At 50.0% G+C, this 24,825-nt stretch overlaps 9 protein-coding genes across 9 annotated transcripts; 2 read left to right on the top strand and 7 right to left on the bottom strand.

Annotated features, from left to right (window-relative positions):
* Positions 1–4,270: 4,270 nt before the first annotated feature.
* N7481_003530 (ankyrin repeat domain-containing DHHC palmitoyltransferase family protein) lies at positions 4,271–6,854 on the bottom strand (the record flags this gene model as incomplete). Its single annotated transcript, XM_057262749.1, has 6 exons — positions 4,271–4,971; positions 5,035–5,147; positions 5,204–5,468; positions 5,536–5,608; positions 5,678–6,478; positions 6,573–6,854. 6 exons carry the CDS (start codon positions 6,852–6,854, stop codon positions 4,271–4,273), a joined length of 2,235 nt encoding a protein of 744 aa, XP_057124410.1.
* A 704-nt stretch (positions 6,855–7,558) lies between these two features.
* Positions 7,559–8,372, bottom strand: N7481_003529 (putative cyclin-dependent protein kinase complex component; the record flags this gene model as incomplete). The annotated part of the gene is made up of 2 exons (XM_057262748.1): positions 7,559–8,242; positions 8,292–8,372. The coding sequence occupies 2 exons, from the start codon at positions 8,370–8,372 to the stop codon at positions 7,559–7,561; spliced, it is 765 nt and encodes a 254-aa protein (XP_057124409.1).
* A 2,443-nt stretch (positions 8,373–10,815) lies between these two features.
* N7481_003528 (uncharacterized protein) lies at positions 10,816–11,040 on the bottom strand (the record flags this gene model as incomplete). The annotated part of the gene is made up of 1 exon (XM_057262747.1): positions 10,816–11,040. The coding sequence occupies one exon, from the start codon at positions 11,038–11,040 to the stop codon at positions 10,816–10,818; it is 225 nt and encodes a 74-aa protein (XP_057124408.1).
* Positions 11,041–12,606: 1,566 nt separating this feature from the next.
* N7481_003527 (uncharacterized protein) lies at positions 12,607–14,555 on the bottom strand (the record flags this gene model as incomplete). The annotated part of the gene is made up of 4 exons (XM_057262746.1): positions 12,607–13,254; positions 13,324–13,821; positions 13,919–14,198; positions 14,281–14,555. 4 exons carry the CDS (start codon positions 14,553–14,555, stop codon positions 12,607–12,609), a joined length of 1,701 nt encoding a protein of 566 aa, XP_057124407.1.
* A 431-nt stretch (positions 14,556–14,986) lies between these two features.
* On the bottom strand, positions 14,987–16,479 carry N7481_003526 (hydrogen/calcium exchanger domain-containing protein; the record flags this gene model as incomplete). Its single annotated transcript, XM_057262745.1, has 2 exons — positions 14,987–15,578; positions 15,659–16,479. The coding sequence occupies 2 exons, from the start codon at positions 16,477–16,479 to the stop codon at positions 14,987–14,989; spliced, it is 1,413 nt and encodes a 470-aa protein (XP_057124406.1).
* A 1,250-nt stretch (positions 16,480–17,729) lies between these two features.
* Positions 17,730–19,431, top strand: N7481_003525 (cystathionine beta-synthase CYS4; the record flags this gene model as incomplete). The annotated part of the gene is made up of 3 exons (XM_057262744.1): positions 17,730–17,989; positions 18,054–18,765; positions 18,844–19,431. 3 exons carry the CDS (start codon positions 17,730–17,732, stop codon positions 19,429–19,431), a joined length of 1,560 nt encoding a protein of 519 aa, XP_057124405.1.
* Positions 19,432–20,048: 617 nt separating this feature from the next.
* Positions 20,049–21,060, bottom strand: N7481_003524 (signal recognition particle receptor subunit beta; the record flags this gene model as incomplete). The annotated part of the gene is made up of 2 exons (XM_057262743.1): positions 20,049–20,789; positions 20,848–21,060. 2 exons carry the CDS (start codon positions 21,058–21,060, stop codon positions 20,049–20,051), a joined length of 954 nt encoding a protein of 317 aa, XP_057124404.1.
* Positions 21,061–21,407: 347 nt separating this feature from the next.
* N7481_003523 (putative beta-1,6-glucan biosynthesis protein (Knh1)) lies at positions 21,408–22,665 on the top strand (the record flags this gene model as incomplete). The annotated part of the gene is made up of 4 exons (XM_057262742.1): positions 21,408–21,587; positions 21,662–21,762; positions 21,861–22,500; positions 22,597–22,665. 4 exons carry the CDS (start codon positions 21,408–21,410, stop codon positions 22,663–22,665), a joined length of 990 nt encoding a protein of 329 aa, XP_057124403.1.
* Positions 22,666–23,083: 418 nt separating this feature from the next.
* N7481_003522 (glutamate 5-kinase) lies at positions 23,084–24,746 on the bottom strand (the record flags this gene model as incomplete). Its single annotated transcript, XM_057262741.1, has 5 exons — positions 23,084–24,013; positions 24,061–24,156; positions 24,223–24,333; positions 24,439–24,626; positions 24,659–24,746. 5 exons carry the CDS (start codon positions 24,744–24,746, stop codon positions 23,084–23,086), a joined length of 1,413 nt encoding a protein of 470 aa, XP_057124402.1.
* Positions 24,747–24,825: the final 79 nt, after the last annotated feature.

The following is a 24,825-nucleotide window of genomic DNA, read 5'->3' as shown; positions in this document are numbered from 1 at the left end:
ATTTAATGAGAACGGCTATTTTTCAATTGACTTAAAATCACCACACCTTTTGTAGAGAATTCTTTTTTTTTCATTCTACCCCTCTACCCTTACACTCAAAAAGGTTAACTCTGCCGAGATCAATGTTTCAGCCCTTTACGCCTCGGGGCTGGACACTTACATAGTTAGTACTCGTACATAAGCTTACTACGGAGTACTGAGGCTGACAGGGACAGATTGAAGTATGGTATGATCTAGTGGGGATTGATTTGATTTCTTCATACGAATACCCCCATAGCTCGAGCTCTAATACACATACGAGTATACTGTACTAGTATACCAAGTGGATACTGAATAGAAATACAATTACAATTCCTTCATACAGGAATATTCCGTCCGCCAAGACCAACCAACCACACAATTAAAAAAAGTCATCGGAAACCGCGCGAAGAACGGACCTTTGACCTTTTGCCTAGCCGAGTCCACCTCCCCCCCATCGAGAGGAGCCTGTCGTTGACCAGCGTAAGCGATGATCTGCGCGCTGATCAGTGTCGAGTCCCTGTCCCTGTCCCTGTCCCTGTCCCCTTAAAGGAAAGTGGTAAGGAATTGGAGAGTTTGGATTTGAATTACATAGTTGAACCACTTCATCTACAAGAACTGCACTCAAGTGATCCTCACCCTCCGTCCGGGGATATGTACAATACTTCACTTCACATGTTAATTAATCTGCATCGGGGGAATTCGTCAGAGTGTCCCTTACTAGTACTCGTACTCCTGGGTGGGGGAGAACCATCCAGACCAAATTTCTTTCCTTGCAAGTACGAGTACTAAAGCAGTATGAATACAGTGTACTTGAGTACTAGACGGAACTTTCTGTAACTACCCACCTGGGCACACTGTACAGGTTCATACGAGACCCGACACGAAAAAGAAAAAAAAAAGCCACGGTGGGTCCCAGCGTGGCGCAATCAGATAACTCCCAACGAAAATTTTTATCTGATCAGAAATTCCCACTTTCCCGGTTTTATTGGCAATTGGGCTGCACCCCCAAAGTCCAAAGTTTGAAAATACATACATGTACAGTACCACTCTGTCGGGCCTTGCCACTCCCGTATGGCGCGTTGAAGAGTCGAGACAAACTCTTCCTTGCCTGTCACCGCACTTTTTTTTTACTTTACCTTGGACAATCTAGGCTAGGATCTAATCTCCAATTACGGCAGTGCGAGTATCCAGTCCAGCCCACTTCCCCGTCTATCACTTTCCTATACTGTGCTTAGCGAGATGGGGTCCCCCCTACCCTACTCTTCCATTCATTCCTGGTCCTCGGCTGGGTCAGGCAACGCTTACGCCAACCTGGCAGGAGGCGGTGGAGACACACCTCGTGTACGAGCACTTTGTACAATGTACCTACTCCGTAGACTAGGCCAAGATGCAGGTGCAGATGTACCCATCTTCATCCTCGTCTTTCCGGCTACCGAGGACCCGCTTCGCACTCCATGCCACGCCAACGCCAACCCTTGCTCCTTCGCTCGCTCCCAACCGAGCCGCCTGTCGAATTCACAGGGCAAGGATACAGGGCAAGGTCCCACAGGGTGGAGTCGGCTCGCATCGTGCAGGCTTTGGAGATTAGTTATACACATTACAGAGTACTAGGCTAGGCTAGGCTGCGTGGGTTGAGGACGAAATACATGCGAAAATGTACAGAACGGCCTTGGAGTTAGAAGATCCAAAATGTCGCCGAAATTCTTTGGCTTTGGCCATAGAACTTGAAGTCCATCTGGAGGTTTGCGCCATGTGTGAAAAACAAGCTTAACTCAAGCCCTGCGAACTTCAAATTGAACGCCTTAGACCTGTCACGAGTCACGACTGATTCCGGAAATTCAAAATGTACTCGTATACATGCATCACGGCGGCATGGCTGGGTAATGGAATGCAATGCTATGCAATGCGGTGAAATGCTATACTGTAATTACCATCCTTCAGATCAAAGACCCTGCATTCAAGTACTTCTAACCCTCTCAACTTGAACTCGATTCGATCAAGCGTCCATAAAATCTCCAATAACGTTTGTCACGTCAAGACTGACACTAACACTGACACTAAAACCCTTTTCGTGGCGTCCGGGTTGGTTTGGTTTGAGTTTCCGGCCTCGTTTCATCTTAGGGTCGGGTCATCAGTGTCGGCGACGATTCGCTTACTGCGCTCTTCGCGGATCAGGATCATATCAGGCCATTTCATATCAGATCAGATCAAATCAGATCATGTCTTTCCCTGTGCTCCCGAGGTCTTGGCTTAATCTGTTCCACGGATCCTCGGACCAATTTTCCCAGAGCTAAGTGGTTCATTTCGTTTCGTTCCTTGGTTCGTTTTACCAAGTCACAAACTATAGTACTAGTACTTATACATATGTGTATGTACTAGTACGCCAGCCATGCCAGCTGAGCTGAGCTGTCACTGGCACCCTCGCTCTCGCCCCGAAGGAAAGTGGATAGGATAGGATAGGATAGGATAGCCTGCCTGCCCCCTCCCACCCACTCTCTTGAACCGTGTACTGTAGCTACGAGTAGCTGGCTAGCTACTGTAGTTAGCTCCTCTCATCTTGTCTCCTCATCTCTCCTATGTAGCCTAGTCTAGCCTAGCCCGTGTCCATGTCCGCGTCTGCATCTGCATCCATCCTCGGCTCGGTCCCCGACTCGGACAATGAGGCAAGAATAGGCAGTTTTCCAGAATTTGCGAGGCATCTGCAGGGATCGGCACGTCGCCTGCTGCGGATGTCTTTCCCTGCCGAAAGTGAAGTGATCATCGGTAACTTGTCGAGCATGTCTTCTCTTGTATTAGTTTCAATTTCAAATGCAGGGTCCAGTCCAATCTCAATCTCGTCTCCTCTCCTCTCCCCACTACCTGGCCCGGCAGTGAGTGTACCCCAACGGTACGTCTGTCCCATCATGTCCTATCCTGGATGTACTCGGTAACTTTTGGCTTGGCCTGCCTTACCTACTGTAGTCATGCTATCGACTTTCTTTCCACTTTCGACCAGTGCCGTGGGGTTGGAGTTGGGGTTGGGGTTGGGGCAGGGGCAGGGGCAATACGAGTATTTGGCGCTCGAGGCTGCAAATAGACGAACTACTCACTCCTCTCCTATAGGGTAATAATTCGGAATTCAAATTATGTCCTTCCTTCTATGTTGAACTATTTGGTCGAGGTGATAGTGGTGATTAGTTACTCTACTCTAATTTAGTCTGGAAAGGCGTATCTGAATGCCGTGCCAGTCACGGTAATATGTCGCTCGTCCAGAAACCCGCTAATTAGTTTTTTTACTACTAGGTATTAGTAGTAGGTGACTACTCAGTAGCTTTTCCTGGATCTAGGGCGTTTGACTGTATATATAGTACTATGTAAGCTTGAAGTTGAAGGCTATCCCGAGGGCTCGGGGTCATTCACTTGAACCCATGCCAGTACTCCCTCCCCTCTAGCAAGTGAAATTGGAACTTCCTCCCCTATTCCAGATATGGCTGTGAATTATATCGCTATTTGTTTTCTTTTTATCTATACTCTATCTATTGGGGAGGTTTAGAGTGTAATTTTTGCCGGTTGACTCTGGCTGTTGTCGAGTCCAGCCAGGACTATCCATAGCGTCGTCGTACTGATATTAGTTATTATTGTTAGTCCTTACTCGTTCTCTCACACCATCTCTTTTGTTTAGAGTTACTAGTACCATTGGTAAGTTTCTATCTACTAGTTACTGGTAATAGCTGGCTACTACTACCAACAGAATCAGTAAATTATATCCACGGATCATGATAAAACTTGAAAGGCTAAGGCTAATATAATCATTATTTCTAGCATCCACTGTACAATACAAGCAAGCCCAGCCCAGCTTCAAGGTCAAGTCAACCCTTACCAACTTCAAGTTGAAGGAAAGCTCAAGCTCAAGCTCAAGCTCAGCTCCAAAAATGAACTCCATAACATATGATAAAATGTCGGGAAAACCAAAGAATATGCCAACGCAATGCAACACAACACAACACCGTCGCTGCTGTCATACATAAGAAGGCCCGAGAAAAAAAAACATGATGAAGTATTTGTGAAGGGAGGAGGGAGGAATGTGGAATATCACATAGTAAGGTAGGGTCGGCAGGGTCATTAATAAATACTCTTCAACCACCACCAGCCCAGGAAAATGCAAAGGGGAACTGGAACGGATATTTGATTCGCATCGCATCGCATCAATCCGATTCAGTCAGACATGAACATGAACATGAACATGAAAAACCTCGGATCAAGGATCAATCTAAACCATCCGCTCAGGATCCTCATCCGCAACACTCCGATAAGCACCACCATCCGCATCACCTCCACCCCTCGACCTCGATCTAGCCCCAGTATGCATCCGCATCGGCGTCTCATACATATCATGATAATTAACGATCTCACCCGCCAACATCGCCGACCCAGACTGTCGTTTCCCAAAAACAGGCGCAGGATCACACCAGAAATCGCGACAATTCGTGACAATACCGCGGGAGAACGGATTCCTAGGACGCGCGACTGCTTGGCCCTGGCCCTCACGCAGGCCATCTCTCGCCGTTGCGAAGAATGCATCAATGCCCAGTAAGCTGGACCATTGCGAGAAACAGTTGCCATGGCGGCGACGCGGTGGGGGAGGTCCGGATAGGGCTGGGTTGGGTCCTGCGCCTGAGGCGGATAGGCCGGCCGCGTCTAGGGAGGTTGTTCCTGCTGTCATTGCTGAGGCGAAGGCTTGGGAACTTGGGTATGATCGGTCGATGTGGTGGCCGCGCATGTTTTCGTATGTTGTTTGGTTGCGGGAGATTTGGACTAGTTGGACTGCGCAGAGCATTGTTACCCAGACTAGTTGGAGGATAACCCAGATGTTTAGGACTAGGGTGAATGTGTCCCTTGTGACGTAGCTGCAGAGGGCGTCGTTGATTACGTTGCATGATGCGGCTGTGGGGGCGGGCAGGGCGTTGATATCTGGTGGGATTGAGATTAGTGATGGGGCTTAGGGTGGGTGTTGATGGCTGGGAATTTACTCACAGCGAACGGTCAGCTGGACAAATAGAATGATGCCGACTTCGAGGGAAACGATGTAGAGAACGAAGTGGCGGAGGTTGTTCGCTCCGACGCAGTTGTCAATCCAGGGACAGTGGCTTTGGATGTGATTAGCAGGTGAGCTGAAGCGCCCGGGGGGGGGGCGTGAACTTACTGGTCGTGCTTCGAAACGCAACGGCCGCAACGGCGACAATGCTTGCTGCGGAGAGGCTTTCGTGACATGCAAGGGACGCAAAAGTTTTGTTCGTCAAACTTCCAGAGCTCGAAGAGTTGCTTGACCATTTCCCTTTGCTGGTTCCGGCTGCTAATCTTGGGCACGTAACCCGGGTCCTGAACCATGGCGTAGATATAGAAATAGGTTGTAAGACTATAGAAGACGGCAAACAGGATGTTCAAAATCGGGGATGAAGAATAAGTGGCTATTCCCATTCTGTCAGCGAATTTCTTGAATGCTGGGATTCATCAATCTCCCCAAACTCAACTCACCTGGCAATACCCTGAAAACATAGCAAAAGCCAACCCAAAACAATGTGCCTGCGAAAACACCAGCGAGGTACGGCTACACACACCTTGTTAGTAAATATTTCAATCACAACATGGCCGTTGTTAATATAAGCAAATAACATACCGTCTTCTGCAAGATACGATACTCTGAAGGCCCCCGATTCGCCAACTGCTGCGCAGACCACTGCATTCCAAAGAGCGTGACCAACGTAAGCGGAATACTCAAGAAAACCGAGATATGGCTAAGCATCCAAAGCGCAAGCAGAATAGTCAAAAACGGCCAAAGGAAGAAAAACTTCGCCATGGTACTCTTATTCCGAACAATCGCCAGACCCATCGGCACCTCCTTCTGAGTCCCATCAGGCTCATAGCCCCGCTCATTAAGAGCACGATACCAGACCCGCATAGTATTCATCTCTTGCGCGACCGTACTGGGCGACTTTCCATCGCGGGTCTGTGCGAATCGATCGGCCCCGTATTCCAATAGCTTCAACACACACGGTAATGAGCCCTTCACCAATGCCCAGTGGAGAGGCGTTAGTCCGCCCTCATCTACTGCATTGGCATTGGCGCCCCAGCGTAGGAATAGGTCCACGCATGTTGGGTAGCCCTTGTATGCGGCCCACATCAGTCCTGTGTGGCCTTGCTGGTCGACTACGTCCACGGGAATCTCCTGGTGTAGGAGTAGGACGAGTAGGAATGCGTTCCCGTCGATGGTTGCGAGGTGGAGGATGTTGTAGCCTTGGACGTCGGTTAGGAGGGGGTCTGCGCCGTGCGAAAGGAGCAGGTTGACGATGTAGTAGTGGCATCGTTGCGCTGCCCACATCGCTGGTGTGGCTACGGACTCTCCGCCCTTTGCGTTCACGTCGGCTCCGGAGTCGATGAGGAATTTGCACATCGCATATTGGTTATTGATCGCAGCCCACTAGCATCGGTTTCAAAGAATCAGCTACCTGGACCGGTCTATTGCATCTCCGCGGTGGAGAGGAGGAGGAGGAGGAGGGGGGGGGCAAACAAACGTGTAGCGGAGTAATTCCTTCCTCATCTCTATGATTCGCAGTCAATTTCTTAGTCGCAAACAGATTCTGCATTGCGCCGATCTCTCCAATGCGAGCTAGCTGCATGATATCCTCACCCAGGGGGATAGAGCCCTTGGGCGCATTGGACTGCATGCTCTTCATCTCGACATCGGTGTTTGAGGGGGTTGGGGTCTCTTTTCCGGTCACGGCTGATGTCGATCGAGAGCTTTGTCCTAGGGGACTACTACTCTGTGTATCGGAGGGCGGAGTTTTGGAAGACATGACGAGGCGTGTATCGTGAAACGGGGGTGAGGATCAGTCGGGATCGGGAGGCTGCCGTTCGGACGGGGCAGGGGATTCGGAGTGGAATCGATGGGGGGCGCGATTCCAAGGAGTGTTTTTATAGAAACTCTGGCTCTCTAACGGAACATTGCGATTCCCGTAACCAGCACAGATTTCGCGTAGATGAATAAATGGAGAGAGAGGGGGGGGAGTGGCTGTGGAGGAACAGGAACAGACCAGGGTGAGAAGGGCGGACTTTTTTGGCAGTCGGGGAAATCAGAAAGTCTCCACGCTAAGCGTAGGCTGCAGCGATCCCGACTTGACGTTGCCCTGCAGTCAGCGCAGTGGATGACTGAGTGGATTATGGTCTGCAGAGAAATTGGTTCTATTTCTATTGCTAGGGGGAAACTGTTTGGGTTCCAACTTTACTACTACTACTGTATGCTTAATGCCTGCTGGTATACACTCTCCCTTTGCCTCCGCCTCGGCCAATCAAAAGACAACCATTGGTTTCTTGCCTCAAGATTTACCTTGGCGGAGTCTGGGTCACGGTAGTCATATTCGACTTTATTAACATTGCATTCCATTGATTCTTAGAGAATTCTTTATTAACATAGATGAGCATTCGAAAGTGTACAGAATGGGTCAGCGCGCAACACTATCAGAAACGCATTAAATATCTCCATCATCAATCATTGAGGACCTTATTCGGGGCCAGGCGACTCTGGCGCCAGTCCTTCCTCTAGATTCATATGATTCATCTCATTCATCTCATTCATCAACATCCGCGCATCAACCCTTAGATCAAAGTCCGCAAGAAAACAAAAGCTCATCTCCAACTTCGACAACTCCACATCGCCAACACCGCCAACTTTCGCAATCCGCGTATGCGGAAATCCCAGATCTTCCAAGGCCTTGATAGCAACGAGAAGACCCGCCAATACCAGTCGGTGCATGTTCTTCGGCGTGACGCGGAACATCTTCTCCACTAGTGTCATTCGTGTAATGTAGACGCTGGTGGCGAGAAATACGGCCGTGGACATCGGGCAGTAGCGGTGTAGTCGGAGTAAGTAGTCTTGCAGTGAAATGGGAGGGATCTTTTTGGAGAGAAATTTGCGTGAAAGGATGGCCATTTGGAAAAATTCTTCTTTCGTTCGCTCTGTATGGTGGTCTTGGTCCTCTGTGTTTCCGCAGTGTATACCGACGCTTTTTACGGCGAGACCCAGACGCTCCTCCTCCTCCGCCGGTGTTTCACTTCCGATCGGAGTTGAGCAGAAAGAATTTGGATCTGTGGTTGTCGTGCTCGATGCGAAGTAGGCGTTTAGTCTTTCGACATTATCGCAAAGCTGTTGCAGGGCTTCCTCGGGGGGAGATTTTAAAGACCGCTGCTGCCGCGGTCGAGTCGTCCATCGTGGGATTGGATGTGGAATCTTCGACCGGTAAGCCCAGCTTCAGTAGAGGCGGTGGTGATGGGGCGCCATTTGTGTTGCATTCAATTTGAGTCATTGTAGCAGCCATATCTTTTGGTTGTGGTTATATTTTATTGTCCGGGGTAAAGGTGTGCCGAGGTGGCTGTTGAGTGAGAGAGAGCGCGCCCGGTCCGGGAGGTGGATTGTAGTCCCTCGGATCGATATCTCATTTTTTGCGACGATGGAAATTGGCTGAGGCTTGGACTGGCGTGATGAAGGGTCACGGAGTCGGGGGTCGAAGGAAAGGTGGTATGGATGCGCGTGACGGGGTGCAAGTCAGAGGAAGACAGGTAGGCAAGATCCGGTAGCTGTGACAGAAGAGGACCGATAACGATGATAGTCGCGATACTATAGCGATACTGATAGGGGATAGTCTTTAGAAAGGACTCTAGGGAGAGGATCGAAGTGAAACCAGAAACCAAGCCCGGCTGCCTGATTGTGTCAACTGCGCATGCCCAAAAAAGCCACTGCGCCAGATTCGGCGTGGTACTTACAATCGTTCAAGTCGCGGTCGCTAAAGTGCGCGCATTGGGGAGCAGAAGAGGAAATAAGCAAAGTGGAAGTGGAGGTGGAAGTGGAAGGTGGAACAAAAACCAGGAAGCAATCAAGTTTGATCAGTTCCCACAGTTCCCAGTTCCCAGTTCAAGTGCAAGTTCCCTAAGGGGGCGAAAGATAAGCTGTTTGGATCACTCCACCCGCGGGGACTCGCAGGTGATCGGCAAACTTTCCGTTCTAGTGGGAAGGGGATGAGTGAATGTCGATTCAAGTTTCGATGCTTTCTCTTTTTACTGCATTTGCATTTATTGTATTCACTCTTGAATCTGACGAATAGTTCCAAAGGTTGCAAATTGGCGCAAATCCAAATGCCGAGTTGTGTCCGTAAATTCAACCTCGGGATTAGCTCACACGTGACTATTACATCCTTAGTGGCCAAGATGGCAGAGAGGAGATAAACATTCAAGTCCTCACACCAAAATAAGCGCAAAGCATATCCATGGATGCTGATGATCTCCCGTCCCAACTCTTATAGCTCACTTGGGCAAGCATTCAATCTTCGGGTTGTGTTGCTGGAAGCCCCTTGCCGAGGTGACCACTGGCACCAGTAGTATATATATCATGCAGATCCACGGGTGGCTAGTAGTAGGTGACGGCCCGGCTCAGGGCATCAATGGCTGGGTAAATGGTAAGACGCACCATTATAGCATAGCATAGAATACTAGTAGTAACAGCAGATCCAATAGTCATAAATTATCGTTAAATACTCGTACACTATACAAAACGAAATGTCTATATAATCGTGAATAATATACACTGAATACAATAGCGCCACAAGGCGCAGGACACCTCGTCTCTACCCTTTGTATTTCGATTTCAATATGGAGCCTGTGAATAATAGAAGGGAGAGATAAAAGTATCAAAGAAAGTGATGATAACAAAGAGAGCTCCCGTCATCCAAAGCCACAGATAACTATAACCCCTCTATCCAGCCTAGAGCGAACCGCGCCCATCTTCCCGGGATTCGCATGGCCTACGTAATAATCCACAGTAAAGGTCCAGATACCCTAGACCGTTTCATCCTCCTCTATTTTAAAACCGAGTAAGCGACCATTCAGGTTTCGAGGAGCCCAGGGTATGCTGTGAGAGAAGCCCGCCAGGCTTCGTCTGAGTTGAGTTCCATGTTAAGAGCGACGTACCTCAAATTCACCTCGACGCTTATGAAGAGAAGATCCGCGAGGATTTGCCCCGTCTATGATTCTCCGGGATCTTGCATTTAGGTCCTGGTTTCTGAGTCCCCAGTCGATGATTTCCGAAGGCCTGTCCATACTAGTAGTACTATAATATTGTCGTTCCCGCCGCTCTGAGTATGAGCTTCGCGGACGCTTGGGCGATCGTTCAACGATCTCGACATCACTCGAATACGAACATGGGCGGCTTTCTCGGGGTAGTTTATACTGCACATCATCGCGAGAGTCCGACTCGCCATTATAAGTGTAACTATAATCATAACAGTCATAACTTCCCGTGGATCCGCATCTTGGAGGAGAGCCTGGTATTGGAATCCTTTGTCCGGATCGTAGAGGCGTTCGTTCCGTCACCGGTGAACGTGGTCTCGGTGCCCGGAAATTGATATCAGTAGTACTTTCCCGAATATAGAATCGACCTCCTTCCCGTGTCTCGGGTGGAGATCTTTTTCGGGACCCGGTTTGGTCGTTGATTGAAGGGCGTTTTTGTCTTAGAGGGTGAGGTGGGGTTTCTAGTGGATCTGCGAATGATACTCTTCGTCTTCTGGTTTCGGTTTCAGCGCCAGCACCGGGTGATCTCTCGATAATGTTCGGGTGTCGTGGTCTCGTGTAGGATGAGGTTGAAGATGATCGGGGAGGGTGTTGGTGTTCTAGAAAAGATTTATCCCGCCAGGCACTACCAGCCGGGTGATCTCGATCTCGATCACGGTCTCGGTATATATCCCCCCCACCCACTTTCACGTTGTGGCTTTAGGCCCGGGGGGTAGTAGACACGGGTGCGTTTGCGTGTTCCATCATACTGTCGTTGCGGTTGCGGCTGCGGCTGCGATCTAGCTTGAGATGATCCCGAACTTCGACGGCTTCGACGATAAATGTAGTATTCATCATCCGGCGGAGACGATCTCTTTCGACGGTGACGACGTGAGCTTTCAATACGCTGGTACCCTTCTCTGAAGCGGTACCGCATCGAGTCATCTAAGCCCAAAATATCCTTCATTGTACGTACGACAGATCCAAGGATCGGAACTTCGTGATACCACTTCGATCTTCTTCTATTGGAGGAGTGGGATGAAGATGAAGAGAAAGATTCTCGTCGTGAGTCTCTTCGCATTAAATCGTCCCGGGTCCTGAAATCATCGTTAGATCTTGGTCGATGCCTCCCGTCGGCGACGGATGAGTAGCTGTAAGAGTCCATATGGGGCTTGGCTCAATACCTATGTACTTTCACTTACCAAGAAGCGACGAGAAGAGATCGAGGTCGAGGTCGAGTATATGAATCAAAGATGAGACAGGATACTTGAACTCGACACCACACCCCCTCCAGGGCTTACGAAACCAAACAAAGAGGTCTCCTCTCCCCGAGAGGTCTAGAGTTGGAATACGGAACAAAGTCCCAATCCAAGGCGCTGGGTGGGTGGTTGTTCTTTTCAAGTTTGGTTTCAAACAGCCCCCTCTAGACCAGGCGGGATGGGATATACCAGGATCTATGAAAGAGATAGAATAAAGAAGAGGAATGTGCATGTGCATATGCATGGGCTGCCGGTCATATATTCAAAGCAGGTGATTCAAGTTTTGTCGCAGTTGCAGAACCTTGGAATTCACGGGCAGCTGGCATTGTCTGAGGGCATACTAGTAGTACAACTTGAAGTACAAAGGGCCCGGGGTAGCCAAGAATAGTGCAGACTTCTTATTTGGACTCGGAACAAAGAATTCTTCTTTGCCTTTCGCGGCGATGACATATTATATACTACTATTTCTGCATATTTTCTCTCTCTCTCTTTCTCTCTCTTTCGCTTCGGGCGTAGGCAGTAAAAGTGATAAAGATAAAAGAGAAGGCAACTACTTCCAAGACTTTCTTTTCGTAGTATTGTTTTGGGATGTGGTTGATGCCAGTGCTGTATGATGCGCTTTGGTCACAGGGGCGCAGTCCGAGTGTCAGCAGGGGTACCACAGGTGACGAAGGCTAACAAAACACTGCTATATAGTGTAGTATAGTAAGAGCTGGAATGGGATGACTTTGTTTCTCGATTGTTCGTGTTAAGAATAGAGATTGCTTGATTGCAAAATCTAAACCGTCTCCTCATTTCTTGTTTTCTTTTTCGCGAGGGGAATATGGTAGTCCGTACTTCGTATGTACTTCACGGGCGGCTCTGCTCTGCAGGAACCGCCTGGGCGCGGGAGTGGCCGACCCACCCTGCAAATCATCATGAATTATTCCCGGCACCCTTCGATGTCATGGATCGCAAATCGAAAAACAGTCACGGTCATGCACGAATTCCACGAGAGCGATAAATAATGGTTACGGCACAGGTGGCGCAACACTGCCCCCAGCCACACTTCTCATCGAATCATAGCCATAGCCGAGCCCGGAGAATTGGGGGCGATGGCGCGCAGGAGAAATCTACAGGACGAGAGCTTCCAATCCAAAACCAACAGTTCGGGGCGTTGGTTTTCCTGCCTGTCGTCGAGAGCGACAATAGTGATTGTGTTCCTAGGCTGCACACCATCATCTAGTAGCGTAGCGGGCCATGCACACCTAACCTAACCCCATCGCTCCAACAGTCGAGCCCGTGACTTATCCCGTTGGTGCAAAATCTCCAAATCAACCCCCCTTACACCCTTCTGGAGCTCGGCAAGATCACCCTCCAAAGCCCCGAGAGCCTCCAATTGTCCCGGATCCGACAGCGAGGTCTCAAACCGGGAATTCGCATGCAATGAAGAGTCCAAGAGCCGCATCGCATGGTCAGAAAAGGCCAATTGTCCCACAAGTGGTGAGTTCACCGCAGTGCCCAGACTCCGTAGTGTCTCTGCCATTTGAATTCGCTTCTCGTGCATTCCCTGAGCACCGCCACCCTCTACATCACCGTTCGCCCGCGGACGAAGTACTGATTCGGGCGATAGTCCGACGCGTCGGAGTAGGCTTTCCAAGTCTGGTTGTGGTTGATCGGGGATAGAGGAGCCGGGACCTGAACCCGGGTTACGCGCAGCGGAGAGAATCATGCCTGGTTGAAGCGAGCGCCGTCTTAGTGACTCGCGTCGAGAAGAGGGTTGGGGCACGAGTGGGATGGCAGTTTCTGCCTGGTATAAGTTGGCTAGTTGTTCTAGGACTTCGTTCGCTGAGCCCCGTTCCCCGAGCTGTTTGATTAGATCTTGTTTGGATAATGTCATATCGACCATACTATCGAGGACCTGTTCAATGTTTTGAAGGGTTAGCTGCATGCCATATCAACAATCAAAATCCCATGAAAGGGGACCCACCTTTTCCAACTTTTGATGCGACACAACTCGAAGCTGACTATGTCCATTCTGAATCTCTCGAAGAATAGGCTCCTGGAACTCTTGACGAGTCGACATTTCCGCCAACACCTCGATTTCCGGGAACAGGGACCCCAATTCCTCTTCCAAGGCGGCCACCGTTTCTGATTCACTTGAAATTGAAGCCTGGTCTTGGCTTACTGCAGAAGCAGCAGACTCTCCAGCTTCAATTTCCTCAAGATACAGCCTATCCAACCGGTCGTGGATCTCTTCAGCCACATAGTCCGCAAGGACCGAACTGAGCTGACCCGTTCGCTTAACCGTATCCGCATCATTGCTATTAAACTTGATGCTTGACATGAGATTCTCCAAATAATTGAGGCTCTTATCGTCCTGCTTTAGCTGGGTGGATAGTGTGGAGAGAATTCTCTTGTTTTCGACACCCGCTGATTCTGTAGCGCTCCTAAAGCTCGCTTCGAGATCGTCGGAAAGTTCATTTGCCTGTTAAACACTTAGCATCAGCACAGCCCTTGTATGTAGCCTAGCTTAGCCCTAGCTTCCGTCAAGTTCTCTGTGGTAGTGTATAATGCGCACGCACCGCAATGGTTGTATTCTGTCTCCCAACCTCATGCTTCTTCCGTAATCTCGTGATATCCCGCCCCCGATCTCCATCCAAACTCTCCTGCTGACGAAATTGCTTTCTGAGAATGTCACATTGTCGCGAGAGTGTATCTGATTGTTTTTGAATCGTGGCTGTGGAGTTCTCGAGAGATTGAATTGCGGCTCGAATATCGGTTTCTAAAAATGGTCGCGTGGCATCGAGGTCTGGTTCACGTAGAATTGGATGAAGATTGCCCGTCTGCGAGAGTTTGTTGTACCTGCCAAAAAAAACCAAAAATGATTCAGGTAAGTAATATATTCAGAATGCGCGAACTGTGCTGCACAATATCTTATCCTTACAGTGCTAGCTCTTCTCGCGAGAGGAGGGTATCAGGGTGCAGATGTGTTGACACCCATTGCGCATTGTCTGGGCCTGGGCCTGTGGCTGTGGTTGAGGCCGAGCCCGAGTCTTCCAGAGCCGAGATTATTGCGTCGCGCTTCACGGGTAACTCTCGCTCATTGAATAAGGAGAGGACAGTGTCGGCGAGGGTGTCGTGGGTTTCCATCTTAGGACTCTGGGCTGAGCGTCGATTCGCGGGGCCGGAGATTGGGACGGGGACGGGGAACGGATCCATTTGTTGTTAGCGGAGCGGAGGTCAGCTCGGTAGCTGCCCAGCTCGGGGCCAATGATGGCTTAGGTACTCCAACTCACTGAATCAGCCTAGCCACGAGGTTTAGATGCGCCCCATGGTGCGAACAATCTCGTTCAAACAATTTGTCTTTATGCGTAAGGGGTTCTTCGTTTGCTAACGTTGCGGTGTGCCATACGTACAGAGATGGTCCCGGTCACGTGAATAGACCGATGTATACAAATTTCCCTTTTGGGTGGAAATCCTAAAGGTAGGGTTGCCCCAGGGTGTTCGACAGAACAGCAAGATAATAGGTAGCTTATACTGAATGGGCTTATTCGAAAATGTATATTTTATGAAAGAGGTAAATTACAAGTATCTAATCCAGTCCAGTCCAGTCCAGTCCATCTTGAGTCCAGAATCACTATCGCTCAAGGTCAAGCCTGGTTAGTCGCCGCCACATCAACCTTAGGATAATACCAAGAAGTAACAGCGATAATAAAGTAAACAAGCACACAAAGCATCCCCTCCAGGTAATTCGACTTCCCATCCCGCAAAAAGTTCCCAACGACCAAAATCGACAGCACAAGTAGGACAACCATGAAAATCTCAAAATTCAGGGTCATGTTCTTACCAAGACCCCAACCCACAATAACAGCAAGAGGCGCATTCAGCAGCGCGGTATGAATCGAAGGGCCAAGACAATGAAATAGCGCAAAATTGATTTGGTTGTCCCAAGCTTCGTCGACGGCGGTTAAATGCTCAGCTGCTTTCTCGACGAGGGGGACTAGAATTAATCCCATGAAATTATCCGAGACGCCTAGTTCGACAATGGGCTCGATTTCTTGGACGAGGAATACCGCAGACATGCAGACGCATGTTAGGGAGACGGCGATGGCAATTAGACATTCGACGAAAGTGAGTTTTGCGCGCCGGTTTTCTTGGTCTCGGTCTTCGTCTTGTCGTTCGTCCATTTCTAGGACGTCGTCAAAGATGGAGTTGTGGCTGTGTAGATTGAAGACGAGGTATCTATCACGCATTTCATGGATGGTTAGCAAATTTGGAAAGATAAGACCAGCCAGCCCGATATTTTGGAAGTTCAAACTCACCCGAAAAACGCCATTAGAAGAATCACCGAAGTAGCACGACTAATCGTAGTAACCGACTCATCCAACTCTTGAAGCGTGAAATTCGGATTCACAGCCCCCTTTAAAGCAGAGTAAAACGCGCTCGGAATCAAAAGACCGAATCCAGCTACCAGCAACAATCCCGTCCCAACTTCACTAACAGCCTCATGAAAGACCTGCTCGGTGCGCTTCAAACCCCCGACAAAGAAACACATGCCCAAACAGAGCAGCAAATTTGCGAGAATCGAGCCGAGGATAGCAGCTTGAATGACGGGAATGAAGCTATGTTCGCTGTTGGGTTCATTACTGGTATCATTATGCAGCAAGACCATGAAAAGGACCAATTCGACAACAGAGCCGAGCGTCGTTTCGACCAAGACTCCCAATACTTTGGGTAACTTCTTGGCTAGTTCTCCGCCCGCGAAGCCGAGTAGGTTTGCTGATGGGACCATGGCGATGTAGTTTAGCGAGAATACCCAGACGTGGAGATCGGGTCGGGCGAAATGCATTACGATTGCGGCGGGGACGAATGGCCAGAGGATATTGACGACCATTGATAGGGTGCAGATGCTCTTGAAGCAGACGAGGAGGAAGTGGATTGGGTGAATTCCTGTTCGGCCACTTTCTCCTGCGCTCTTGACGCGGAAGATGCCCAATACATAGCGGGCGGGGTGGTCCTTTTCGAGGGTCGGTAAGACGGAATTTTGTTGGCCATTTGTCCCTTTTTCCTGTGGTTGGGTATGGATATCGTCTCTGGTTGAGACTGCTCCGATTTGGGAGCCGTACGATCTGACGGAGCCCATTGACGCGGTGGGCGAGGGCGATTAATCTAGATAACAGGAGAGAGAACAAAATAACCAGAGAAGCTTGGCAGACCAGCTGCAGAAGATGCCAAGGGGTTTGTTTTATGATGATCGAAGAAGAAAAATGCACGAGGAACGCTTGAGAAACGCACGAAGGGTCGCACAGAGGGGCAAGGAGAGAAAAAGCAAAAGCTAACGCAAAGGCTGGGGATTTTGTATACAAGCGACGGGGAAGGAAATAAAAAAACACGACCTCTCCACCCTGGCCGGGGCTGCGCTGGCACTGGCACGTCCACACAACCAATGAAACACTGGGCAAAGTGCAGCGACTGGAGCTGATGAGCCGGCAAGGGCTTGGCGGCCACGATCCATGATACATTGTATCGCAGATCGGCTCATGCAGTGGATTTTCTCGTGTGGATGGCGGTGGTTGGGCATATACTTTGCCCTGGAACAGGCTGGAAGGAAGCCATCCGAGCAACTTTGCTGGCAGTCATGGGCACAGCCATGTAGACATGTCTCTTTTCAGAGGCCTCGCCTAGTCTCGCCTCACCTCAGGCCAGGTCATCTCCGTGTTCCAAGCACTCAGGGGATGAGACCAGGCCAAATCGCGCTCAGTGGGGAATAGTATCCGGGCACAGCCACAAACTTGGCTGGCTGCAGAATGGCTGTGGGTGGTCCAGAGCACGATCGACGATGTGAGATAAACAAGCTATCAAAGTTAATCCCCTGCGGAGAGGCGGGAGCTGTCAGTGGGATCGGATGAGTTAATTGGGTGTGTTTTGCAGTTTTGATGCCTTGCACCATGCTTCTGCAATGCTTGTTCTTGTTCACTTTGTTCGGTCGGATCCGATGTATGCCAATGCCAGAATGCCAGGAAATGCCCAGACACGCCCGGTGAGATGATCAGCAGAGTCTGTAGTGGAGGAGCAGCATTAGGGGAGGGGTGTATGTATACACCAGTGGTGGTGTTGTCGGCGAGTTACTGACGGACCCAAATTGTTCTCCGAGATGAAGGAGTAATCGGCGAGAGGTCGGAGTTTTCAATGTTTTCTATAGGGAGTGAAGTCTGGTTGCGGGTCCATCCACTCCTACGGTTATCATCGGGCGATCACCCTTCCGACCAAAAAAATGGCGAATTCTTCTCGACTCTACTTCTACGTCCATTTCACCCACTCCTCTACTTTCATCCCATTCCTCTAGACACCACACATATTGCTGAGCGCTGAGCTGAGCTGAGCTGATTAACAATGGCTTCCACTACTAAGCCTGCCAACCCACCAGTGGCGTTGGACACCATCACTCAACAGATCGGCAACACTCCTCTAGTCCGACTGAACCGTCTGCCCCGCAGCTTGGGAATTGATGCCACCGTCTACGCCAAATTGGAATACTTCAATGCAGGAGGTAGTGTCAAGGACCGCATTGCCTTGCGCATGATCGAGGAGGCCGAGAAGTCTGGCCGCATCAAGCCTGGTGATACTCTGATTGAGCCCACCAGTGGCAACACGTTCGTTGTCCTGCCCTTGCCTTGTGCCCTCTACCCTTTAGCATTGCGCTAACCTACTGAACAGTGGCATCGGTCTCGCTCTGGTCGGCGCCGTCAAAGGCTACAAGACCATCATCACCCTCCCCGAAAAGATGTCCGCCGAGAAAGTCTCCGTCCTGAAAGCCCTGAATGCAACCATCATCCGGACTCCGAACGAAGCCGCCTTCGACTCCCCCGAATCCCACATCGGAGTCGCCAAGCGTCTGCAGAAGGAACTCCCCAATGCGCATATCCTAGATCAATACGGCAACGAGAATAACCCCAACGCCCACGAATTTGGCACCGCCGAGGAAATCTGGGCCCAGACCAACGGCGCTGTCAGTGCTGTCGTTGCGGGTGCCGGAACCGGTGGTACCATCACCGGTATTGCCCGCGGTCTCAAGAAGCACAACCCCAATGTCGATGTGATCGCCGCCGATCCTCTTGGTTCAATTCTCGCCCTCCCAACCACCTTGAATGATGCGCATGAAAATGAGCCGTACAAGGTTGAGGGCATTGGTTATGATTTCATTCCTGAGGTGCTGGATCAGAAGATCGTTGATCGGTGGTACAAGACTGCTGATAAGGAGTCTTTCCAATATTCTCGCCGTTTGATTGCCGAGGAGGGTCTTCTGGTTGGCGGTAGCAGTGGAAGTGCCATTGCCGCTCTGGTGAAGGCTAACGAGGAGCGCAAGTTTGCTAAGGATGATGTGGTGGTTGTTGTTCTGCCGGACAGCATTCGCAGCTACCTCACCAAGGTACGATACGATTCATCCATGCGAATCTCTTTCTTTCTTTCTGCTCTTTCCCTACTGACCATTCTTTTTCACTTTTAGTTTGCCGACGATGACTGGCTCGCGGCCAACGACCTCCTAACCGCCCCTCTCTCCGACACCGTCACCGAAACCCTGAAGCCCACCGAATCCAAGGACCCTCTATCCAACGCCAAGGTCAGCGCCCTCCGCCTGAAACCCATCACCACCGTGACGGCCAATTTCCCCTGCGAAGCTGCCATCGAAATCATGCGCGAAAAGGGTTTCGACCAACTCCCCGTCCTCGCCCCGTCGGGCCGTAAACTCGTTGGCCTGATCACTCTGGGTAACGTCCTCAGCCGACTTACACACGGCCGCGCTTCGGCCAAGAGCCCCGTTTCCGACGTCATGTTTGACTTCTCCAAGATCCCCGAAGTCGTGACTGACCCCCGTGAGGCAACCGGGCAGCAAAAGCGCCGCCAATTCATGGAAATCACCATGGACACCCCGTTGAACGTGCTGAACCGCTTCTTCGAGTGGAACTCTGCTGCTGTTGTTACTGAGAAGGGTGAGGGTGGTTCGCTCAAGCCGTTGGCTATTGTTACCAAGGTGGATCTTCTTTCTTGGTTGTTGCACCAGGGTAAGGCCAACGGTAATGGTGGCAGTGCTTAAGCTAAAACATGATACGACGTTTTCTGGATGATCTGCATATGGAGCAGCCTAGTCGCTGCTTTTTGGGGCGGAGTTTCAACATTTCCTGCTAATTGATGAGGATTCTACTGTTTTTTGTTTATGCTTTTTGTTTTTGTTTTAGATCTCTTTTGGGATCTGGCGTTTTTTCCTTTCGGGGCTCCGATCGGTTTCAACACTGGGAATTGAGGATAGATCGTGCGAATATGGCTTCGTACCTATAAATAATTATTCATAGACCCCGGCCCACAAGTTACAACGGCAATATTTGATGAGAATATTTGGACTTTGATGATCCTGGTTTCAAATTTTATAATTACTCTACTTTTCTGGCCGTGTTTCAACTTGACTGACACTCTTCATCCATTAAATGGATACTATTTACGATCCATGTGTTTAGGTACTAGTATTTCGATTTTGATGTCATTTGAGTGAAGGGAGAGGTGTACAGCTATATAATCCCAATATGTAACAAGAACTTGAAGCTAGATTCGCTAACACAGCGACGAAACAACGCATATTTTCGGAACTCCAACCTCAGTCCCATCTTCAACATCCATCCACCAACCTTCAAAACAGCAACATCCTCTGATCTTTCCTCACAGACACATCCCAATCCACTCCTCCCACCTCCTAACACCAGACCCAATTTCCTCCTCAGCATCCCCCTTAACCGCACCACCAACAACATCAACCTTAATCCCAACCTGCTCAAGCAACTTAAAACTAAAAACCCCCTTCCCATCATCATCACCAAGCACCTCCTCTTCCTCCTCCTCACCACCACCACCACCAGCATCCATCAACCCCGTACTCTTCGACTTCCGAATCCTCTCAATCTCCCCTTCAAGTTTCTCCCTCACAGACCCAGCCGGCAAAGCCGTAAACAAATCCTGCTTATTCCCCGCAATAAGAACCGGAATTTCCGCATCCCGCTTCGTAGAAGATTTCCCCTTACCCAGCGCACGTTGCTGGAGCACTAGCAATACATCGTGCAGATAACTCGCTGTATCGCGAAGGGTGGCTTCGTCGACTAGAGCAGCGGTATCGACCATGAATAACAGTCCGCGAATCTTGGTCTTGAGATCCTTGCTGGTTGACATCGAGACTAGTTCGGCGATGCCTTGGGTTTGGCGTAGTTTGCCATGACCGGGCGTGTCCTTCAACCGGTATCGGACTGGGTTGCGGGTTGCTTCTTTTAGACTGGGGTCGTTTATGGATCTGTAGCGGTTGCTCCCTGTGGGTACGGATGGTGGGAGGGTGACGGATATCAGGGTTGAGGTTTGGGATGTGTGGGTTGTTTGGGACTTTTTGGAGGCGGGCGTTGATTTTGCTTCGAGCTGTAGTGCACGGTGATGTTAGAATAGAAGGATTTCTGTTGGATAGGGGTGTACGTACCAAAGTCGTAAAGGCAGTCTTGCCCGCACCACTCGGTCCAAGTAGGAGGAAGTTACTGGATGGCGGTGACGCCACCGAGCGGAAGAAGACGATGTGAAGAAGGACAGGAACGCCAAAGGTGATGAGGATTGCAACGGCAATGGCGCTCAAACTCCCTTCGAAGAGGAAGGTGAGGATTCCTGTCAACGAGGTCCAGTTGGCCTGAGTCGACATGGTGTGGGCTGATTTCGGGATTGGAGCGGGTAAAGGAGAGTTAAGTTCCCGCTCGAAAGCTCCGGGCTGAAGGGCTCCCATGGCTGCTGATAGCACGGGCCGTTTCTTATCTTAGCGCTGCACATCATTTACTCACTCTACTTTACTCTTAGTCTCCCTGGGACAAGGGTGGTAAGGGTACTAGAGGTATGGAATGAGGGATACATACCACACCCACTCGCGGCCAAGGGATAATACCAATACCCTTGGTCCGCATTACTCTGCTTGAATCTGTTTTGCTGTTCGCTTCTCTTTGCTCTCTTTTTCTCTTTCTCTTGAGTTTGAGTCTCGACAGCTTGACATACAGCATGCGCTTGCTTCGATTGTCTGCTCTGTTCGCCTTCTTAGGACTTGCTCCGGCCCAGACTCTCAGTGGGTTATCCTTTGATGGCGAGGATCTCGTGAGTTTTATGTGGGCTTTTGATGGGCAGTCTGCTGGCCGTTATGACTTCTTTCTCTGTGCTGGTGATGAGTCTACGGGTTCTTATGTGAGTGCTTCATTTCGAGATATACGACCACGCCAAAGCTATGTTCAAGCTAACGTCGGAATCCCCGCTAAAAGGAATCGCTCGAGCGAGTTATCAATGACGGGGCTGTTGTCCCAGGTGACCTGCTCTCATTTAAAGTCGACCGTAATGTCGGAGGAAATGAGCCCAATGCATAGTATGGACTATCCTACCCTACCCTACCCTACTCATTTCCATAATCAATTCTCGCAAAGACAGATGCTAACCTCAACGCTCTCTTTCGTTGACATACAGCTTCCTTAAAGTAATTCCCTCAAATCCATCGGAAAAATGGTCCGGATTTACTTCCCACTTCACCCTCACCAACATGAAAGGCACCTTCTCCACCAAGATCTCCAACGCCGTCAAGTCGATGAAACCTATCCAAATCCCACTCCCATTGGGTCTAGTCGATGGCGACACCCAGATTCTCGCCGGGTCTCCAGAAACACCAATCTATAATGGGAATGCCCTCAGCAGCGCCAGTGACACTGACGCTGACACTGACAGCAATGAGCATAACGAACCAGCAACTCCACCCCTCCAACCCCCAACCCCAACCTCATCTGGTCACGAACACTTCGAGCTAAAGAAACGACTCGGCGTCGCAGCTGCGGCAGCCCCTGTTGCAGCAGCCCCTATAGCAGCTGCACCTGTAGCGGCCGCAGTGGACGTAGACCCTCACACAATTCCCTACGGCGAACAAACCGGTCTGACAAAGTATGCGCCTATGCCCAAGATGGCTGGCACGACGATCCCGCCATTGGATAAATCACCCACGCCTCAGTACCCGACTTTTCCCTTTGTCAAAGCTACGACTTATCTTCCTGCGCCGACGGTTCAGTATACCGACACGGCGTATTTGTCGTTTACTACGCATAGTAGTGAGAATACGGTATGTTGAACTTGAACCTGGCTTTGCCTTCCCGGGACGATGTTGAAATTCGTTCGAAGTGAAATGATGCTAATACTTATCTGCGCGATGTTCCAGGCTGCACCCGCCGCGGCACCGACTTTGGATAAGAGGATGCAGCGATGGTTAGAACGTTGGCAGGATTAGGGTATTTTCTGTTTCGGTTCAGTGCATCACTTGCTCAGCGTTATTTCTTTCTTGCTTGCTTCTATTCTGAGATCTTCATTTTTTTCATGTTTTCTATATAAATGCTTTTAGTTGAGGTTGAGCTCAATATATGCTAGCGGACATTTTCAAATGCTTTGTCCGCTTTGGACTGGTATCTCTGAGAAATGTAAATGCAACACCACCACCCTCCCCTCTCCTCTTCCTCCTTTTATCCTCTTCAATAAGGCTGTACTCCAAATGGCCCATGATTGATGAAAAACAGGGCCATCTATGCCTATATACAAATTCCAGCTTTTTCAACTGTATGTGCTGGTCGTCCAGAATCATGATTCGTTTCGTGAGGCATGCAGTGTCCGTAGGTACAGGCGTAGCCATAGGCATAGTACTCATCTCACCACTAAGGCGACATCGGCGTCGGCGACTTGGGCGACTTCCACTCCTCAAGCGCAGGAGTCATAACCGGTGTCGCGGGACGATGATTATGTCGATCCTCCGGGTGAAAAGAGATATTCTCATGAAGAGCAACATAATCGCTATCCGAATACCCAAGCAAATCATTAATCTGCGAACTCCGATGACCCTTAATATGATCGATTTCAAAACTGCCATAATTCACGAGCGCGCGGCCAACCTCCTTCGGTTCTTGGCTATGGAGCAGGAAATCGCCATTAAGTGCGTCTAGGTCCGGTCGTTCTGCAACGACGAGACGGACGGCTTCGTGGGCTCCGAAGTGGCCTTCGACGGCGAGGACGCCGGCGGGGAGGAGGCTGGCTTTGTTTAGGAGGAGGGCATCGTAGGCGCCTGGGTCGATGTAGATTGTTCCGTGCGGTTGGAGGCCGTGCAGGAGCCAGAATGTTCGGGATTGGATTGGGGTTTCCGAGGGGAGGAAGCGCGTGTGTAACGGTGCTGGGGGAATTTCTATCCCATCACCGGCACCATCACCATTTGAGTCGGATTTGGATTTGGCTTGCAGGGCCTGGAGATACTTCACGATGTCGTGAACGTTGCCGGGTTTGGAGCTTTTGGTGATAACTGTAGTTACTCCGGCGCTGGTTCCGAGTTTCGCTGCCACAATCTTAGTACTCATGCCCCCAGTTCCTAAGGAAGATCCCGCTGATGAAACGTCGGCTTCGAGCGATGAGATGTCGGAAACGACCTCGATGGGCTCGGCATCGGGGTTTGTGCGAGGATTCGCGGTGTAGAGGCAGTCAACGTCCGTCATTAAGAATAGGTAATCGGCCTTGACTGTGGCCGCAGCAATAGCTGAGAGGGTATCGTTATCGCCAAATTTGATTTCCTTGAAGACGGGAACGCCATGTAAGGTTAGCTGACGTGTTCGAGGGACTCTGAGATGTACGGGGTAGATTTTCTTACAGAAACAGCTAAAGTGTCATTCTCGTTGACAATTGGGATCACACCCATGTCAAATAGTTGCTCGAAGGTATTTTGTGCATTGAAATATTGAGTTTTCTGTAAAGGTTAGTCGGCGAGGACAATTAAGGGCAGGCATTCCGAGAGAAATTCGGGGATAAATACATCTGCAATGTCGTTTCTCGTCAAAAGAATTTGAGCCACCGGAACATTGAGGTGTGAGAAGAGGTTATCCCACAAGCTCATCAGTCGACACTGTCCGACAGCAGCGAGTGCCTAGGTAATTGGAGTTAGCGCCGTCGTCAGAGGCCCAGTCCCAGCCAGCCCTGTAGAGAATACTGAGAGATCTTGGGCTCATAGGTGTCCGATTCGCTTTCTCACCTGTATTCGGGGTAGATATTTCGGTCTTTCATCCACGTCCATCCTCCGCAAACCAACCCCCACCGCGCCAGAGGAAACGAGCACGACTCTATGTCCATCTTTGCGCAGCTTAGCTACCGTTTCAACAATCAATGTCAAAATGGAGAGAATGGGCTCATGTGTCTTCTCGTCGACAATCGAACTTGTCCCTAGAAGAACAGTGTTGTTAGTTAATCCATACTGCTTCGCACGTCCAAGTTGACGCATTGACGTATATGTATCCCCGCACCGAGTTTGATCACAATCGTCAGCCCCGAAGCGGCCGCCATGTTGCACAGGCCGGATCAATTTATAGCAACAAAATAATGCTTCCGTGCCACGATTCGAAAGAAAAATCGAAAATGAAAA

The sequence above is a fragment of the Penicillium waksmanii genome (assembly GCF_028829765.1).
Source record: "Penicillium waksmanii strain IBT 27052 chromosome Unknown utg000004l:1.0-5674109.0:1.0-5678898.0, whole genome shotgun sequence".
Lineage (NCBI taxonomy): Eukaryota > Fungi > Ascomycota > Eurotiomycetes > Eurotiales > Aspergillaceae > Penicillium > Penicillium waksmanii.
The sequence above is the reverse complement of the archived record's forward strand: the minus strand, read 5'-3'. Positions and strand labels throughout refer to the sequence as shown.